At 47.7% G+C, this 21016-nt stretch overlaps 1 protein-coding gene across 4 annotated transcripts in view; it reads right to left on the bottom strand.

Annotated features, from left to right (window-relative positions):
• The window catches only part of LOC146869663 (zinc finger CCCH domain-containing protein 11A-like), a 216049-nt gene that overhangs the window by 64636 nt on the left and 130397 nt on the right, over positions 1-21016 (bottom strand). For all 4 annotated transcript variants that reach the window (XM_085609715.1, XM_085609699.1, XM_085609748.1 and 1 more), the window contains one exon: positions 16433-16501. In XM_085609715.1, coding sequence (XP_085465841.1) covers positions 16433-16501 — 69 coding nt within the window. The remainder of the gene's footprint in view (positions 1-16432; positions 16502-21016) is intronic.

The following is a 21016-nucleotide window of genomic DNA, read 5'->3' as shown; positions in this document are numbered from 1 at the left end:
AAATAGCGTTTTCTATCATTCATTTTTAATGTGTAAGTCTATTATAGACATTTTGCAGACAAAATGTGTTTATGCGTCATGCAACATCCATATAAAAAGTTTATTTCAGATCAATACAGGACCTCGCATATGAGAAATGGGAGGGTGTGACAGATTATTTGCAGTAATATTAGTAGACTGCAGTTGTGTTACATACTGAATACATTTTGCCCAAGGCCCCCAAAATCCTTAAACGTCCCTGAAAGTTTCTTTTAAAATTACACAGGCAGGCGCGCAAAATGCCAGCCAGCCATGTTTTGTTTAAACAGCCTTCAAATTGCTTGTCTGGACACTAAATATGGTTATAAATAAAGAAGTATGTATTTATTTGTAATGCGACTTTTCTGTCTTTGTTCCCTTTTATTATCAGTCATGGATCATTCAAGCAGCTCTAGAAAACAATTAAAAGTTATTTATATTTGCTGTTCAAAGTATGCACAGACAAGTGCTGAAAATACAGCTTTAGATGACTGCTTATTTTTATACCGTCTATGACATCAAAATAATGAGCTGGCAACCCTAATCATAAGACTGGAAGTTTGTTGAGGGATCAGCACATTATTTCTTTCCTCCACCCTGATCCCGGGTTACTGCCATAATAGCAATAGTTTAACACATTTGAAACCCTATGCTGCCGTCAATAACATGCTGAGTTACTTCAAGTGTCTGGGATTGCACCTTGCATTCAGACAACTCGCCCTTCACTTTCACCCTCACCCTGCACTCACACTGATCCGATACACTCACACCAATCACCCACTTACCCTCCACTCACACTGATCACCCTGAACTCACACCATTCACCCATTCACCCGTTCACCCCTGTACTCACACTGATCCCCATGCACTCACACCATTCACCCACTTACCCTCCATTCACACTGATCACCCTGCACTCACACCATTCACCCGTTCACCCTGCACTCACACTGATCCCCATGCACTCACACCATTCACCCACTTTATTTTTTTTTTTTAATTTTTATTGCCATTTTCATATTTCACACATTGTACATCATACCACACCATTCACCCACTTACCCTCCACTCACAGTGATCTCTCTGCACTCACAATGCACTTGCGCTGTTCAGCCTGTACCTCATCAGGCAGCGCCGGGGCGATATTTAAGTCCCCTGACAGCTCCGCAGCGCGGGACGCGATCCAGGTCAAAGATTACATTGATCCTGAAAGCTTTGTTCACGAAAGCTGGACTCACCTTTAAGGAAACGCCAACTGTTGTGGGGCCAAAATCGGCAGTCTCAGAATCTCCACGCCGATAGCATTGCCGTGAGGGGAACGGCTGGGCTGCCCACACTTCCCAGCATACTTAGCGCCCGGCGCCTGCCATAGGTGTCATCAGGCAGCGCCGGGGCGATATTTAAGTCCCCTGACAGCTCCGCAGCGCGGGACGCGATCCAGGTCAAAGATTACATTGATCCTGAAAGCTTTGTTCACGAAAGCTGGACTCACCTTTAAGGAAACGCCAACTGTTGTGGGGCCAAAATCGGCAGTCTCAGAATCTCCACGCCGATAGCATTGCCGTGAGGGGAACGGCTGGGCTGCCTACACTTCCCAGCATACTTAGCGCCCGGCGCCTGCCGTAGGTGTCATCAGGCAGCGCCGGGGCGATATTTAATTCCCCTGACAGCTCCGCAGCGCGGGACGCGATCCAGGTCAAAGATTACATTGATCCTGAAAGCTTTGTTCACGAAAGCTGGACTCACCTTTAAGGAAACGCCAACTGTTGTGGGGCCAAAATCGGCAGTCTCAGAATCTCCACGCCGATAGCATTGCCGTGAGGGGAACGGCTGGGCTGCCTACACTTCCCAGCATACTTAGCGCCCGGCGCCTGCCGTAGGTGTCATTAGGCAGCGCCGGGGCGATATTTAAGTCCCCTGACAGCTCCGCAGCGCGGGACGCGCGCGGGCGAAGCCCGGGCCAAGGGCGGGCCCGTCCTAGCCCGTCAAGGACCGTTCGAGGCCGGGCTGGGCCACCCCTCTGACATCTGATATCTGCTACAGAGCTCCTGAACTGTGAGTCTTATAGTGTGTGCATTCTATTAGTGCCCTATTCTGTGATTTTGGACCTATTGAGTTTGTCATTGTGTCTCGTCGTTGATTGATAGGCCACATTTTTTTTTTTTTTTTTCATCTCCCGGCCTGGAGACTAGGCCCATTGTGGGCCAGTGACTTTGTTTTGGATTCTCCACATTGTGATACCTGTCACCTGGGGCCATTCGCCCGCCTTTCTATATTTGTATAGCGATTGGTTGCTCCTTCATTATTTCATGGCTGAGTGTCAAGACTCCTTGTCATCTGTAAAGCATGGGGGCCTGGCTAAGGGCACTTTGGATCACTATTTCAGTAAGGCTACCATGGATCTAGAGCGGGCGGACATTCTAGCCGAGCGAAGGGCTGAGCGTCGCCAGTCGATCGAGTGCTTGAAAAAAAGACCACTAATTGATCTTTCCCAACAAACTATCCTGCCTGTTGTAAATTCACTTAGTGATGACCTTATTTCCATGGATGATGTCCCTGTACTTCTTCGGGACATTTCCCCTTTATCTTTGTTACCTAACTCATTGGAATCTTCACACCCGATCATTACTTCCTGTTTGAATGATTCTTCGTTAGGAATAGAAGCGATAATAACTTCTCCTACGATAAACAAAGATATTCCTAAAAAAAGGACTAGAAATCTATTGGTACATAAGATTCCTGGTCCACCACCTAAAAAAAGGAGAAAAAAGGGGGGAGTTGTAAGTAGAACCAGGACTAGCTATACCGACTTTGGGAAAAGCGACAAGATTATTAAACAAACAGCCCCCATTCCTAAAAATCTTACGATCTCTGCGCAAATTCCAAAGGCCGTCCCCAACATTACACCAAATTTAGCTGAAGTAGGTACTTCCCAATATAGTCCCCCTAAGAAAACACACTCAGTTGACCCCCTGGAAAGTATTGAACACCTTATAAGGTCTTTCATATTACCAATAATTGAGAGGCTTAAGAGGGTCGAGGAAAGGTTGGGCAATATCGAATTGGCCGTCAGTAGTGTGGCGAACCAAACTCGAGATAAAGTGTCGAAGGATTGCCCTTCTGCTGTAACTAAACAACCCTCGTGTCTTATCGCGGATGATGGTCCAGCTAGTATTCCTAAGAAGATCATTGACCCTAAAGAAACGATTACGGGTCCTAATGAATTGGTCAAACTAGTCCCTCGACCCGCTAGACAGTTGGCTTTACCAACTCCAAATGAATCCCCGAAGAGCAGGGACATACGTAAGGGAAAAAATACGGGCATTGAAGAGTGTATGAGTCCCAGTATTAGCAGAGACACTACCCACAGGGAGCCCCGGGTTGATTTACCACCTGAAGCGGTTCCCTATGTGGTTGTGCTGGCGAAAGTTCCTAAACTGCCAGATGGCAAGAGGGAGGGTTTTTTCCAGCTTAAAAATAAGATTGTACATTGGTTGAGCCAAAATCGCCCACTCCCTTACCATGTTAATGGGGAAATACTCCATGTACGCCGGTTAGACTGGCTGGGAAATAGAACAAAGGATATAAATGGGGATCTAGTTATTGTTAATTTCAGGGACCCCGCAGTAGTGAGGCATATTCTCAATCATCCTGCGGGGATTTCGGGGAGCTCTATTCTTCCCTTGGAACTAACTTTTTTCTATCCTAGAAATCAAGTGAGTAGAGGTAGTTATCTCAGGGCTCCCCCTTTGCCTATGCCTTTGATTAAACCCAGTGTTTTTTACACAAATAAGTATAAAATGTTTGAAACTAATCATCAATTAATGACCAACGATAATGTTCTAAACTGGGATACTGTACCCCCATGGAAGTATGGGAATCACTTTGGGAGGCTGGATTGCTCTGCCCCATTTACGCCCTTGGATGTCCCAAACCGATACGAGGCTCTTTCGAACCTCGACGGTTGCGATTGACAGATGAGACAAGTTACTCAACCACTCTTAGATGAAATCCAATCTGACCCTTCAACACATTCAGGCTCACCGAATACACCTGATTCAACGGAACTACAAAGCCCATTAAAGGGGACTCTTAGTCCAGAACAAATTATATTCTCTCCTATCTTATGCACCCCTTTTAACTGTGCATTTAGCCAGGGGGCGGTTGCTGGGTCGCCCATATTGGGTAACTTAGTTGGTCTACCGGACGTCCAAACATCTAAGCAATCATCTAATGTTGAAGGTGTTAAAATCATTTCATGGAATGTGGCCGGACTCAAAAATAAACTCCCAATCCTGGAGTGGAGATCATTTATTACTTCCTTTGACATTTGTATGCTCCAAGAAACCTGGATGCTTGAAGAGAGTGCGGCTCCGGGCTTCGCAACATTTGATATTATGGCATGCAAAAGCGGCCGGGGAAGGCCTTCAGGGGGGTTGTCTCTATGGGTTGGCTCCCATTTGGGAGTAAAGGCAAAGGCTATTACTACGGATTCGCGGGATGTACAACTCGTATTACTGGATGTAGAGAAGGGCCCGACTATTGCTCTGATAAATGTTTACTCTAGACCCACTAAGAGGGGCCTTGAATCAGAGGCAATTACTGTATTGTTCAAACTATTACAGTCACTGGACTCCTCTACTGTACTAATCATAGGCGGGGATTTTAACTGCCATTTTGAGCCTTTACTGGATCCAAACATGGGAGATTGTGACGAAGTGGATTCACTTTGGAATATTCCGGACCCACTTACCCCCTTAGTTAAGGTATGGACTCCTCTAGTCCTGCAATTGCAGTCTCTCTCTTTAGCTTCATCATTGCGAGCATGCAATGGAAGGGTGATGCCTGACAGACCAGGGAAAACAACGTTTAACAGAGCTAGCCATACCTCAATAATTGACTACATATTCATTGAAGCTAAACACTGGGACAAACTTTATGAATTTGTGGTCATTGAGAGGTTGGATAGTGATCACAATGCTCTAGCTCTGACCCTTAAATTAGGAAGTTTTGGGCTTAAAAATCCAGTCCCGGGTGAAAACCCTTTGCCTGATCCAATGGAAATCTGTAATTGTAGAAGGAGAGTAAAGTGGCCAGAATTTTTAATGTCGGATAGTAAACTGGCGGAACTGTATGGGATAATAACTCCATTTATTGAGGAGATGGGGGAAGCTGGGTCTATGGGCAGTCCTACAGATATCCATTGCAAACTGGTCACTGCACTAAGGGATATTTTGTACCCAGTAAAAAGGGTTACACAGCCAAGGGTTGAATCAGTAGGGTGGTACAATAAAGCCTGTCGTGAGGCCAAAAAGGCCCTGCTGCTGGTAGTAAAAACTGGGGACAGAGAAGCTATTAGAATGAACCGTTCCTTGTATAAAAAGGCAATTAGTGACGCCAAGAAAATAGCGGAGGTTGAACTTTGGGAGCAGTTGGGCAATGCGCTTAGTTGTAAGGACGCTAAGTTATTTTGGTCTATTGTCGCAACTGGTGTGAGTGGGTATTCATCTGTACCTGTCCCAAATATTGCAGCCTCATCTTGGGAAAGTCACTTTTGTGACCTATATGGTACATGTGATTCTGACAATCTGTCTGTAGATAACCCTGACCTCTCTCTAGTTCCAGTGCCCCATGCCTTCCCGGAGCTCATCACTATGATTGAGGTGGAAAAAGCAATTGGGAAAATGCTCCCGAACAAAGCCCCGGGCTTGGATAAACTACCCGGGGACCTATTTAGGGCCCAGCCAAAGATTTGGGCACCCTACTTGGTTGTCCTATTTAATAGCATCTTGCAGGGGGGTGTTGTTCCCTTTACTTGGCTTGGGGCCGAAATAGTACCAATCTTTAAAAAGGGCTGTCCACTAACCCCCTCTAATTATAGACCCATTAGTCTCATAGACACCTCACAAAAACTAATGGGGAGGGTTCTATTGGACAGGGTCCTGGGCTGGATTGAGGAGAACGGGATTTTGACCACCTTTCAGGGTGGCTTTAGGACTGCTATTTCCACTATAGATCAGATTTTTCGCCTGCAGGTCCTGTATTGGAAAACAGCCCTGGTCGAGGGTGGCAGCCTCTACCTGGTGTTTGTGGACCTGCGGGCAGCTTTTGATCTGGTTCCTCGTATTAAACTTTGGCAAGTCCTGGCAGACATGGGCCTCCCCTCTTACTTATTGGCTGTTCTATCTAGGCTCCATGCCAATAATTACGCCCAAGTAAGATGTGGGAAATACGGTGAGCTTACCGATCGCTTTCCCGTTCAAAAAGGTGTTCGCCAAGGGTGTGTCCTGGCCCCCACGTTGTTTAGTCTCTACATAAATGGCCTTATTGACCACCTGAATTGTATACCAAATAATGATGCCCCTAAATTAGCATCAGGACGCGTGCCCGCATTGATGTTCGCGGACGATACTTTGTTATTGTCCAGAACGTCTTCGGGTATACAAAATATTCTGAACGGTTTTGCTAAGTTTTGTGAGTCTAGAGGACTCGAAATAAATCTGGGGAAAACTAAATACATGATCTTTAACCCCCCCAAACGGGTGCGTCCAAACCCAGTTTTATTTGATATTCCTCTTGAGAGAGTCAAAACTTTCGTTTATCTAGGCGTGACCCTAACGGAGAACTTTAGTTGGGATTCTCAGATCTCTAAGTCAACTCTCAAGCTTGTTCAATTGACTGGGGGTCTGAATAAAGTTTTTAAAAGATCAAGTTTTCAACCAGTGTCTCCCGCCCTTGAAATTTATTGTAGACAGGCAAGAGTGGCCACAATTTATGGAGCCGAACTTTGGGGACACAAGCAGTCTGTTTCCTTTACAAGGGCTGAGCTATCTTTTTTAAGATCTCTTCTTGGACTTCCCTCCAGCACACCGTCGATTCCTTTTATGCTCGATCTCGGGCTAGTCCCAATTGAGGAGATTATTAGTGCAAGGCCTATCTTGTATTGGAAAAGGCTGTGGTCAGTGCCTGAACTGTCTCCGTATAAATTAGAATTTGTAGAGATGTGGCCTGCACTTAAACTTAAAAAAATCCCTTGGCTTCTGCATATCAAAGCAGTTTGCTTTCAACTAGGACTCCCGGAAATGTGGGTAAACCCGGAGGCAAGTTGCCCTGGTATTCCAAAGAAGGACATCCTCTCTTTGGTGTCCTCGAAAAATTCTTCTCTACATTTGAGCTCTTTAGTGACAGGTAGATTGACCCTAGAATTCCTCTTGGTTAAACAGGACTCCAAACTAGAGGAATTCATGGATCTAATAGAACCCCCACTTGCCCGTAAATTGTACATCCAACTAAGGTATGGCACCCTACCAATTAGGTCCTTTTCATCCAAGTGGCAGGCAGGAAATTCGGAAAGTTGTCCTGCTTGTAACTTCAAAACTGAGTCTGTTGAACATGTGCTGTTCTTTTGTCCTGCCTATCATTTAATTAGGAAAAGTTGGCTGATTCCCATCTGTAGGAATTTGGGCTTTCGCCATTTTAAACAGGCCAGCAGGACTCTAACTTATGATACTGATCCACTCATTGTTTTCGCTGTATCTCGCTATCTTTACGGCATGTGGCGTTGGAGGAAAACTTTTTTAACCTAACCACCTTTATCTTGATGACGTAAAAGTTTAATCTTGTTTTTTAAAGATTTTAACTCCAAAATGTTATTTATTGTTTTATCGCTCAATTTGTATTATTGTAACTGATGATATGTCTATTCGTACTTTTATGGTCTTTTGACCGAAATAAAGTTATCAAGCTCTGCACTCACAATGCACTTGCGCTGTTCAGCCTGTACCTCACCATGCAGTCACACGAGCACACTACTCACCCTGCACTCATGTGATACTTCACACACCTGTCCCCCTCACTGCTCAATCTGCAATCTCACTCAAATAGGCCCACCCCAACCATACATTCATTCGTCCCACTCTGCATTAAAATGCGCACCCAAATTCATATGGTCACCTCACTCACCCCTGTACACAAGTATGGGCATGTCGTGCCCCATCAAGTTTTATGTGCTAAAATACAAAAGGAGACATCTAAATGCACTGCAATCCAGCCTTCCAGGGGCCACTTGATAGAGACAGTTCTGTTTTTGCCCGGATGGCCTGGAATCATTCCTAAACAGAATTTTTGCAAATACCTTTTTGTTTAATTTCTGTTTATAATGTGATAGATGTGAGGGAGTCTATTACTATTTGCAGAGAAATGTGTTTGTTTCATGCAACAACCATAAAAAAGTTAGATCCAAGCGGGTCCTCACATATGAGAAATTGGAGGATATCACAGATATTATTCACCGTAAAATTAGTGGGCTGCTGCTTTGTTACAACAGTGAAAACACATCACTATCTCTGAATATTAGATGTAAACGCTTTTAGAATTTCGACTACAGTGCCTGTGCACTGTTAGTAGCCTGGCTAAATAGGGTGTGGCAGAGCTGAAAGTACATCATTTAAAATCAAAGCTGTACTGAACAGGGGCCCCCAAATTAGTTTTGGCCCAGGGCACACAAAATCCCTAACATGTCCATGCCATCACAAAGTTTGTCAGACAACATTACTCTGAAGTAAAATAGACAACATCATAAATGTATTATTAGTTCTATTGTTTTTTTTTTTTAAACAAAAGCCCGACGTGTCCTAAACCCCCACTGCTTCAGGCAAGCAACTTATCGTACCACTAAGGAATTCTCAATTAGGTGTTCGTTTTCCCTCTCTGTAGACTTTCAACTGTCTTCGGATCCATAACTGGTTGGTGGGCAATTATCCCATTATAATGCTGCCTAAAAAACATGTGTTAATGATTTCTAGAGAAGATTTGTTTCTCGTGTACCAGCTCTGAACTAGGTAGTGCTCGAAATATCTGACAACACGGTCTCCCTTACAGTCCTTGTCTTGGCTAAAATTTGTCTGCAGAATATTCAGCTTTGGGAGAAACTGCTATCAAAACTCTCTTGCCTTTCAGTTTGTCCTATTTATGCGAGATTGGGTTCTCAGCACTGGCGGTATTAAAGACTAAGTACCGTTCAAGGCTGGACGTGGAGCACAACCTGAGGATGGCAGTAGCAAAAATCCATCCACAGATTGACCGTCTCTGAAAAACAGGCACACCCGTCACATTTATGTTGGTGGTGTTATTATCAATCTATGTCATGTGTAAAACAAAGCATCCTAGTAAAAACAATTTGCACACATTTTATCTTGGAAGGAATATGCTACTTACCAGTATGCATCTGTTCTTGGCATGTAGAGCTGCAGAGTTGTACACTTAGCATAGATCGCCATCTGGTGTTGGGCCCGGATGTTTGCAGTTTGTTTTTCTTCTTGGACAGTCTTTGGAAGTCACGAGTTTGGTGACTCCTCCTTCGGTCCGTACTGCGCATGGGCTTCGGCTCCATCCTCAGATTGTTTTTCGCCAACAGGGAAATGATGGAGCTTGGTAATCACAGTGAGAAACCCATGTGTGTAGTATCTAAATAAGATGTACTGGAACGGATACAGGTAGCCGGGGAGGCGGGTGGGCGTGTACAACTCTGCAGCTCTACATGCCAAGAACAGATGCATACTGGTAAGTAGCATATTCCGTTCGAGGCATATGAGCTGCAGATTGTACACTTAGCATAGATTATATAGCAGTACCCAACCTTAGCGGCGACCACCGGTATCCGTTGCAGCTGTTTGAAAAAGTGTCTTTAGTACAGCCTGGCCCACCCTAGCTTGCTGCTTGGAATGCACATCTACACAGTAGTGTTTTGTGAAGGTGTGCGGTGTAGACCATGTGGCTGCTTTGCAGATGTCATCTAAGGGTATATTCCCTAGAAAAGCCATAGAAGCCCCTAACTTTCTTGTAGAGTGGGCTTTAGGAGGAACAGATAGTGTTCTCTTTGCCTTTTGATAGCAAATTTGTATGCATTTTACAATCCACCTAGCTATCCCTGATTTCGAAATGGGGTTGCCTTTATGTGGTGGAGAGAAGGAAACGAACAATTGTTTAGTCTTCCTGAAGGGTTGCGTTCTTTGTATGTAGTATAGCAACGCCCTTTTCACATCAAGTGTGTGTAAGGCCCTTTCCGCAACAGATTGGGGTTGCGAAAAGAAGACAGGTAATTCCACTGATTGATTGAGATGGAAGGGGGAAATGACTTTGGGCAGAAACTTCGGATTTGTGCGAAGTATGACCTTGCTGTGATGCATTTGTATGTAGGGTTCCTGTATGGTGAACGCTTGTATTTCATCAACCCTTCTAAGGGAAGTGATAGCTACAAGGAAAGCTGTTTTCCAGGTGAGAAACTGTAGCTCACATTTGTGCATTGGTTCGAAGGGCGGACCCATTAGTCGTGTGAGAACTAAATTTAGATTCCATACAGGGGAAGGTGGTGCCCTGGGAGGAATTACTCGTTTAAGGCCTTCCATGAAGGCTTTAATAGCGGGCACTCTGAAGAGTGATAAATGCTGTCTGTTTTGTAGATAAGCAGCGATCGCTGCTAGGTGTAGGCGTATGGATGAATATGCCAGGTTACACCTGTGAAGATGGAGCAGATAGCATATGATGTGCTGTATGGATGCATCTAGAGGGTTGATTGTGTTATTACGGCAGTAAATTACAAATCTTTTCCACTTTGCGGCATAGCATGCTCTAGTGGTAGGACGTCTGGCTTCCATGATGATGTTCATGCAATCAGGGGGAAGGTTAAGGTATCCGAATTCTAAGATCTCAGGAGCCAGATCACCAGGTTGAGCTGAGCTGGGTCCGGGTGCCTGATTTCTCCATGGTTCTGGGTTAGGAGGCATGGGGATAGGTGCAGTTTTTGATGTGGCACCACTGATAGTTGTCGTAGCGTGGTGTACCACGGCTGCCTGGCCCACGTGGGAGCTACCAGAATGAGTGTGAGGGAGTGCTGTTGTAGCTTCCTGACCACTAATGGAATTAGTGGGAGAGGTGGAAAGGCGTATGCAAATCTGCCTGACCAGTTCATCCATATAGCATTGCCCTTGGACAATGGGTGTGGGTATCTGGCGGAGAAGCTTGGGCATTTTTTGTTTTCGTGGGTGGCGAAGAGGTCTATCTGAGGATGCCCCCACTGTTGGAAGAATGGGTGAAGAACTTGTGGGTGTAGTTCCCATTCGTGTAGTTGTTGCGTTTGTCTGCTGAGCAGATCTGCCATGGTGTTTTGTACGCCTGGAACGTGCTGTGCCAGGAGAAAGATGTTTTGGGGAATTGCCCATCTCCATATGCTCTGGGCTAAGCGGGAGAGCTGGGGAGAGTGTGTCCCCCCCTGTTTTTGTATATAATACATCGCAGTCATGTTGTCTGTGCGAATGAGGACTGCTTTGCCCGAAATCTGTTTTTGGAAAGATTTTAGGGCTAGAAAGATCGCCAAGAGCTCCAGATGGTTGATGTGGAGCGATTTTTGCTGTGGCGTCCATAGACCTTGCATGGTGAGGTGTAGGAGGTGCGCTCCCCAGCCGGAGAGCGATGCGTCCGCTGTTAGAATCACCTGAGGAACCGGGTCCAGGAACGGCCGCCCTTTGGAAAGGTTTGTGGTGTTCCACCACTGCAGAGAGTGATGTGTGCGGCCGTCCACCAACACCAGATCCGTCAGCTGACCCTGGGCCTGGTTCCACTGTTGTGCTAGGCACTCTTGAAGTGGACGCATGTGGAGTCTTGCATGGGGCACTATGAAGATGCAAGACGCCATCATTCCTATGAGCTTCATAAACACTCTTGCTGGAAGAGAGTGTTGAGGAAGGAATGTTTTGCGTAAGGCTTGAATGCTTGTGATTCTCGCTGAGTTTGGATAGGCAATACCCTTGGAGGTGTCTATAGTGGCCCCGAGATATTGCTTTGTGTGAGATGGTATGAGGTGGGACTTTTGGTAGTTCACCGTGAAGCCTAGCTGGTGGAGCAGTTGGATGGTGCTGTTTGTATGTTGCACACATTGGTCGTAGGACGCGGCTTTTATCAGCCAGTCGTCTAGGTAAGGGAAGACGTGAATATGTTGACGTCTGAGGTGTGCTGCTACTACTGCTAGGCATTTGGTAAACACCCGTGGTGCGGTGGTGACCCCGAAGGGGAGAACCGTGAATTGGTAATGTTGCCCGTCCACCACGAACCTGAGGTATTTCCTGTGAGAGGGGTGTATTGGAATGTGAAAGTATGCGTCTTTCAGATCCAAGGTTGTGAGAAAGTCTCCCTGGCAGAGGAGTGGGAGGACTTGTTGTAGGGTGACCATGTGAAAATGGTCTGAATGTATGTAGGCATTTAGAGGCCGGAGGTCGAGAATGGGTCTGAGGGTCCCGTCTTTCTTTGGTATTAAGAAATATAGGGAGTAGACCCCTAGATTTTGTTGATTGACGGGGACCTGCTCTATAGCGTGTTTTTGGAGGAGTGAGAGTACCTCTTGTTTGAGCAGTGTGGAATGTTCTTGAGACATTGGACGGTGCCTTGGCGGGATATTGGGTGGGGTAGATGTTAGTTCGAGACAGTACCCTGACCGAATGATTTGGGTCACCCATTTGTCCGATGTTATGGACTCCCATGTGTGGATAAAGTCTTGTAGTCTGCCCCCGACCGGAGTGGGATGGTCTGGGGGGAGCGGAGGGGAGTCATTGTGCGGGTGGGGTGGCAGAACGGGTGTTGTTGGTTTTGCCCCTGCCCTTATTGTTGTTACCTCTGTAACCACCCCTTTGATTGCCCTTTGAAAAGGTATTTTGAGGAGGGGACTTGTAGGAGGTAGAGGCGTTATCGGTGGAGGAGCCTCTGCCTGTGCCACGAAAGGACGAGCGTCGAAAGGAACGTTTAGAGGCTTGTGTTTGGAGTGCCCCCATAGACTTTGCTGTGTCTGTGTCCTTTTTCATCTTTTCCAGCGCTTCGTCTACCTTTGGCCCAAAGAGAGTTTGCTGGTCAAAGGGGTGATTGAGTATGGACGCCTGGACTTCAGGCTTGAACCCTGAGATCCTGAGCCAGGCATGGCGACGAAGCAGGACACTTGTATTTATGGCTCTAGAAGCAGTGTCGGCTGCATCGAGGGCACACTTAATGGAGGTGTTTGTAATTAGTTTACCCTCCTGTATCAGGTCATGAGCCTTGCGCTTGTGTTTTTCTGGAAGGTGCTGCATAAGAGCCTCTAGTTCGTCATAGTGTGCTCTGTCATATCGCGCAAGCAGTGCTTGTGTGTTTGCAATGCGCCATATGTTTGCAGCTTGGGAGGCGGTGCGTTTACCAGACGCGTCCAGAAGTTTAGATTCCTTGTCTGGCGGTGGGGCTTCTCCTGAGGATTGGGAGTTAGCCCGCTTTCTAGCTGTGGAGACAACTAGGGAATCTAGGGGAGCAGGGCCCTTAATGTATGCAGGGTCTGTGGGTGCCGCTTTGTACTTCTTCTCTATTCTAGGGTTAAGTACTCTGGCCCTGACAGGGTCTTTGAACACCTCTGTAGCGTGCTTGGTGACACCCTTAAGCATGGGTAAAATAGAAGTGGATTTGTCTTGTATGTCAAAAGTGTCCAGTAGGAAGTCTTCTTCCACTGGTTCACTGTGCATGTCCACCCCATGGTAGTGTGCTGCTCTCTGCACTAAATGATGAAACCCTAAGGAGTCCTCTGGAGGAGACGGCCTGGATGGGTATAGGTCGTCCTGAGGAATATCGGGTACATCAGGGTTATTGTAATCCTCCCACGGGTCTGGGGTCCCTGGTGGAGTGGGATCCATTGGGACGTCCGCCGGGTAATTGTCCGGGTCCCCATCATCCGGATCTGGGGATGGGGCCGGATCGTAGTGAGGTGGAGGTGGCGGAGATCTGGGAGGGGGAGGGGGTGGAGGTGGTGGAGGAGGTAGGGGAGGCGGTAGTGGGGAGGGCACTCTGAGGGGAGAAGTAGCAGAGTCCTTCCTTTTGGGTGGTGGAGGAGGAGCCGGAGTATCAAGGCGTCTTTTCTTGATAATTAAAGTCAATAGTCCAGTCTTTGGATCTTTGGACAGAGTCTTTTGTAGAGGGTCTGGTGTAAACAGAGCCAGTGGCGTCGAATCGTCCGTCGGCACCGGTGATTTCGGAGCCGAGGGCTTCGATGGTTTGTGTGCGCCATGCTTTTTTGGGGCCTCCTGTTTTTTCGGCGTCGAAGGAGTTTTCGGCGTCGGAGCGTCGGTGCCGACAGATTTATGTTTGTGTTTGGTCGGCACCGAGAGTCCAGGCTTCGGCACCGGTGGCTTCGGAGTCGAGCTGGATATTGCTTTCTTCGGTGCCGGATGCTGTTTTTCGGCACCGGGCGTCGGCTGGCTCGATCCCGAGCTGCCGTGAGACTTTGGGTGCTTCGACACCGAGCCCGAAGGTGGGGTGATCGAAGCTTTGGTCTTGGTTTTGCCCAGGCCGGCAGGCGAGGGAGTAACCTGAGTCTCTTTGGTTTTGGGCGCGGGGGTGGGAGGGGGCACAGTACTCACGGCCCGCTGCGCCGGTGTGATGTCCTCCACGTCGGAGTCGTCGGCTTCGGAAGCGCTGACGACGTCTTCTTCCTGCTCGGTGTGTGTTTGCCCCGAAGCTTCGGCGCCGTCTCCGAAGATGTCCGGTGGAGCTGCAGACGATGAGTGCGCCATGGTGCGTCGAGCTTTTCGATCCCGGATGGTTTTCTTCGATCGAAAAGACTTACAGGCGGGGCAGTCTCTGGCCTCGTGTTCTGGAGAGAGGCAAAGATTACACACCTGATGGAGGTCGGTGTGGGGAAATTTAGACCCACATTTTGGGCACTTTTTGAACGGAGTCCTTTCCATCGGCCGGGACCGGAGTCGAGGAGGGCCCGAAGGCCGGTGCCGATGTACGGGATGGAGAGAAGTGCCGCTTCGAGAGATGAAGATGATGAAGAAACTCGAAGATACGAGGATTTTCCGTCGAGGCTGGAACCGTAGAAGTTCGAATCCGGAGCACGAAGTATCACATCCGAGCCCGATGGCGGAAAAAAACAATCTGAGGATGGAGCCGAAGCCCATGCGCAGTACGGACCGAAGGAGGAGTCACCAAACTCGTGACTTCCAAAGACTGTCCAAGAAGAAAAACAAACTGCAAACATCCGGGCCCAACACCAGATGGCGATCTATGCTAAGTGTACAATCTGCAGCTCATATGCCTCGAACAGTGGTGTTTTGAGCTGTGCAATAAGCCTCTGTCATTTCACCACACCCACTCACAAACCTGCCGTTTACTAAACACTATTATTGTATCGAACATTATTTGCTGGATATGCCCGGAATATGTGTGTGGCGGTCGATTCCAGAAATTTCTGTCAGGTGGTGGGGGGGGCTGGGGAGAGGGGGGGGGGGGGGGAGGGCCAACATTTAAAAAAATTCAGCTGGGGGGGCTCAACCTACAAAAGTTTGAAGACTTCTGGTTTAGAGTATTACCTTTTGGCTTGCATGGTGCACCGGCAACATTCCAAAGGCTCATGAACATCTTATTACAGCCATATGCCGAATTCTTACAATGGTTCCTCACATTGCAGCCCTTCCATTTTACCATCCTCCATAGAAAAAGAAAAAACCAAGCCAATGTGGACTATCTGTCCCGATACCCTCTAGATCCCTTTCTTGTGAACAAGAATATTATGGGAGGGGGATGTGAGGAAGTCCCGCAGTTAAACCCCCCCCCGAAGCCTTGAGGGACCAATGGACTACTCATCTTGGTTCCCGTGTGCTGCGGATGAGGAGAAAAATCCCATAGTGCACCAAATGCTAACCAAGAACTATCCTTCCCCTTCCCAGGGCGGAGCTACAGAGGTTCCGGGATCGGAGCCAATCCAGATCAAGGATCTGAGCGAGGAAGGCGAATCCGGTGTGTTGTAAAGGAGCCGGAGACAGAGAGGAAGGTCGTCGCCAGGAACCAGGAAGACGCGAAGGAGGATTTCGGGGAGAACGGTTCCAGAAACGGGACCGGACGAGCAGACGACCCCCTACAGGACACGGGAACCAGAGCATTTGCGGCGGAAGAAGACCCCGGCGCTCAAGAAGACCCAGACGTGTAGTGGGAAGAGTGGTGGACGCCGGGAGATGCGCAGGAACCACCGCAACCCAGGAGGGCTGCGGCTTGAGGCAGTACGTGCTGCGGGCACAAGGGTGTGTTGGTGGGTGGAGTAAGGAATCTTCAAAGCCGCATTAGAAAGGCTCAAGCACCGACTCTCGGTGTTAAACGGCCTTGAGAAATTGTTCACCCTCCTCCCTTTCCTGCCTCACTATCCAGCACTACCCCACCCCCTTTCCAGGGAAAGATACTTGTTCCAAATCGGAACGTTCAAGAAAGCAATTAAATCTGGGCAACAAAACAAAAGCCCAACAGATAAAGTGTACCCTATATATTTATTTTTACATTATTTTATTTTGATACTTCCGTAACTCACCTGGGTGTGGTGGAAGAATAATTCCCCTTCCAATTCATATATACTTACCGCTTCCTTTTGTTGTGGTGTTCCATCCCGCCAAGCCTCCCGGGATCCCGTCCACCGGCAGGGGAATACCTGAAGGAGGAAGAAAGAAGCGGAAGAGCGTGAAGAAATGTTCTAAAGACATTCAGAACAGCCTTATATATACATGCATATGTAAAAATGTTCCTAGAACGAACTTGTACGATTGAAGAATAAAACCACCACTATTAACCCATTACAGCCTCCTCGCTTCTGTTTCCGCCCATCCCTCCGACAAAAGGTCTTTGTGATAGTCACATTTTATTTATTACTTATTTTACAAAGTGTTTGTTGTTGTAGATTAGTTAGACAAGTAATCTTTATTAGTAAGGATTATGGCTAGCCATTGAATTGCTGCGTAGCAGGTGATTGGTATGCTTTTTGAATCTTCCTCTGAGCAGGATTATGAGACTGACAGTGCGGCTGAGGGAGAGGAGGGAGTGCAAGATTCTGGCAGTGATTTTTCTGTCCATGAGGAATCATCTGATGATGAAGCTACTCTCAGTGCGGATGAAGCTGCTACTCAGTGCAGATGAAGTGCCTGTTTTAGAGGAGCGGTACAAAAGGGGGTGGTGATGGACGGAGCATCAGAACCAATCAAACACTCACACGCAGTCAACAGATCTGGGTTTGATCCATCACCGTTCTTTAGACCACTCTGCCACCCCAGTTCAGACATGGCCATATGCAAATCAGTCTGACCCTGTGCCTCATGGGAACAGCCCAGCCCGAACTGCCAAGCCATGCCTTCCCTGGACCGGAAACAAGCTTCCTAGGACCGGTTTCTGACATTTCAGCCGCCTTCAACCAGGCTTGTTTGAATCCAGTGGCAAAGTGAGCAAGGGACTCACGTCTGAGCATACCCTGCCAACTTATGGCGAACAAAGCGGTACAAAAGGGGGTGGTGATGGACAGAGCATCAGAACCAATCAAACACTCACACCCAGTCAACAGATCTGGGTTTGATCCATCACCGTTCTTTAGCCCACTCTGCTACCCAAGTTCAGACATGGCCATATGCAAATCAGTCTGACCCTGTGCCTCATGGGAACAGTCCAGCCCGAACTGCCAAGCCATGCCTACCCTGGACCGGAAACAAGCTTCCTAGGACTGGTTTCTGACATTTCAGCCGTCTTCAGCCAGGCTTGCTTGAATCCAGTGGCAAAGTGAGCAAGGGACTCACGTCTGAGCATACCCTGCCAACTTATGGCGAACAAAGCGGTACAAAAGGGGGTGGTGATGGACGGAGCATCAGAACCAATCAAACCACTCACACCCAGTCAACAGATCTGGTTTTGATCCATCACCGTTGTTTAGCCCACTCTGCCACCCCAGTTCAGACATGGCCATATGCAAATCAGTCTGACCCTGTGCCTCATGGGAACAGGCCAGCCCGAACTGCCAAGCCATGCCTTCCCTGGACCGGAAACAAGCTTCCTAGGACCGGTTTCTGACATTTCAGCCGTCTTCAGCCAGGCTTGCTTGAAACCAGTGGCAAAGTGAGCAAGGGACTCACGTCTGAGCATACCCTGCCAACTTATGGCGAACAAAGCGGTACAAAAGGGGGTGGTGATGGGCGGAGCATCAGAACCAATCAAACACTCACACCCAGTCAACAGATCTGGGTTTGATCCATCACCGTTCTTTAGCCCACTCTGCCACCCCAGTTCAGACATGGCCATATGCAAATCAGTCTGACCCTGTTTTAGAGGAGGACACTGATGTGCCGATGGTGCAGGAAGAGACATTGGGATTGCATCCTGAGGCTGCGAGGCTTCCTACTGGAAGTGCTGGACTCTGGGATGATCCAAACATGGTGCAGCCGGTGTTGCGTGCCTTTAGTGGTGATGCAGGGTGAAGAATGGATTGTGAATTTTTTTGCCTATACAGTTTTTTCAGGTGTTTACAGATGATGTATTTTTGGCTGACATTGTTGAGCAGACTAGCTTGTATGCTGAACAGTTTTTGAGGGACAATAGTGCCAGACTTAGGCCCCGCTCTAGAGCTACCCGGTGGACTCCAATAAATCTGGATGAGATGAAGAAGTTTTTGGGTTTGACTTTGATGGGCTTGATGAGGAAGCCGTCCCTGGCTTCATATTGGTCTACGAGTCCCTTGATGGCAACAGTCATATTTCCTGCAATTATGAGTCGTGATCGGTATTTACTTTTGCTTTGGATGCTGCATTTTGTTGATAATGCTTTGGCATTGTCAAGAGATCACCCTGACTGTGACCGTCTTTTTAAGATTCAGCCTGTTCTGGATCACTTTGTAGATCAATTTTCAGAGATCTATACTCCAGGGAAAGAAATAGCTGTTGATGAGTCTTTGGTCCTGGGTCAAGGGCCGTTTGTTTTTTTACGCAGTCCATCACTAGCAAGAGGGCACGTTATGAAATTAAGATGTATATGTTGTCTGAGAGTAGGACAAGATATGTCTATAATTTCCGGGTGTAAACTGGTAGGGATTCCACTATTGACCTCCCTTGTTGTCCGTCCACTTTTGGAGTTTCAGAGAAAATTGTGTGTGAACTTGCTAGAGGAATGTTTAACAGAGGTCACCATTTGTACCTTGATAACTTCTACATTGCTATGCAATTGTTTAAGGAATTGTTCAAAGTGGACACTTTTGCTTGTGGCACAATCCGCTCTAACCATAAAGGTTACCCAATAGAGCTTGTTTGCAAAACACTTCAGAGGGGACAGTGCAGTGCCTTGCGTAGTGATGAACTGCTAGCTGTGAAATTTGTGGACCGGAGGAATGTGTACATGCTGACTACCATCCATGATGAGAGTACAAAAACACGAGTAGATTTATAGATATGGGCCTCCTCTTAGCAAAAATGGAAGTGACGAGACTGTGGAAATCAAAGATGGGTCCCACGCATAGGAGATGGCTTAAGGAGCTGCAGAGGTGGGCGGCGAGTGAAAGTACACTTAGGTACCAGCTGGCGAGCCGTAGGGAGGATAAGGCATTGGAGGCGGCCACAGCGTGGGAGGTGATGGTGCAGGCCCTGCGCAACAGTGAGAATGAAGACGGAGGGGACCCATCGGACGGGGAGGGCAGCCCCCGGACTACTCCGGTCGCACACACACACAGTAGATAGGTAAACACGACACAAAAGTACCCGAATCCACTTATTCGAGCCTCCGCCAGGCGTCGATGAGAGCACTGTTGGGGTGGGGAGGGAGGGCGAGGGCACTCGGGGTTAGGATTAGGGGATGGGTTTTGTTGGGGAGGAGGGGGGGGGGGAGAAAACATTTCAAAGCGGAAAGTAGACGTCCTATGAGTAAGCCAACGACATTAGCCGCTGAGGTCGTTCGGGGACGCTGTCCCTCCTGTTGACGCTGCCCGGCCTCCGGGATGTGGGCTAATAAGCTGTGTACGGAGGCATCCTAGCCTACCGAAGATCTGGCACAGGTGATTGAGGCGCAGACCCGTAATGTATGTACAGTGATAATCCTGTGATTCTGCAATAAAAACGGTTTAAAAAAAAAAAAAAAATCCATGATTAGAGTACTTCACCTGTGACTGTTTGGGGTCAGGTTGCTGAAGTGCGCAAACCTGTGTGCATTGTAGACTACAATAAGCACATGGGTGGTGTCGATAGAGTAGATCAGAGGTTGGAACCCTACACTGCTGTTCGTAAGGCTTACATTTGGTATAAGAAGTTGTCCATTCATCTCTTCAATTAGCGACTTTTAATGCTTTTGTTGTGTCCAAGGAGTGTTCTCCTGCGTCAAAGATGACTTTTGTTCAGTTTCAGGAGTTTGTGATAGGCAGCCTTGTTGTAGTGGAACAGGCAAGGGTTCCTACAGTTGGAGTGGTTGAGGATGTGGCTAGATTGAAAGATCGCCACTTTCCTGATTTAATTCCTCCCACGCCCAAAACAAAACAATCCTTGTAAGAGATGTAGAGTCTGTTTGCAAAGAGGTATACGGAAGGAGAGTTGTATGCACTGTTCTGATTGTTCTCCTAATCCTGGGCTGTGTGCTAACATATTTAAGATTGTATCACACTCAAAAGAGTTTTTGGGAGCAACCGTGAGTCTAATAGTGTACTGCCTGGTCTGTATGGTTTTATATAGTTGTTGTTCAGTTTCACGGTTGGCATTAGAATGATGTCTTTAGTTACTGCTGCTGTTTTTGTAGTTAAAGTTTTGTATCTAGTTGCAATTGGTTTGGGTTTTCTTTCTTGTTAAAAGAAATTTGCTGACGGTGTGCGTGGACTGGTGCTTGGCTGGCAGTGTGCGTTGACTGGTGCTTGGCTGGCAGTGTGCGTGGGCTGGCGCTTGGCTGGCAGTGTGCGTGGTCTGGCGCTTGGCTGGCAGTGTGCGTGGGCTGGCGCTTGGCTGGCAGTGTGCGTGGGCTGGGGCTTGGCTGGCAGTGTGCGTGGGCTGACGCTTGGTTAGCAGTGTGTGAGAAGTGACTAGATGCTGGCCATTACACACAGTGCTAGTCAAATGCCACTGCAGACACTATGTCAACCACCAGGCGGTGTGATTGCATTGCCAGTCATGTGGGCGTATGAAAGTGATGGGTCCTTGGATGGCACGGTCTGTTGATGTGA

Source organism: Triturus cristatus, chromosome 1_1 (genome assembly GCF_964204655.1).
Source record: "Triturus cristatus chromosome 1_1, aTriCri1.1, whole genome shotgun sequence".
Classification (NCBI taxonomy): Eukaryota; Metazoa; Chordata; class Amphibia; order Caudata; family Salamandridae; genus Triturus; species Triturus cristatus.
The sequence above is the reverse complement of the archived record's forward strand: the minus strand, read 5'-3'. Positions and strand labels throughout refer to the sequence as shown.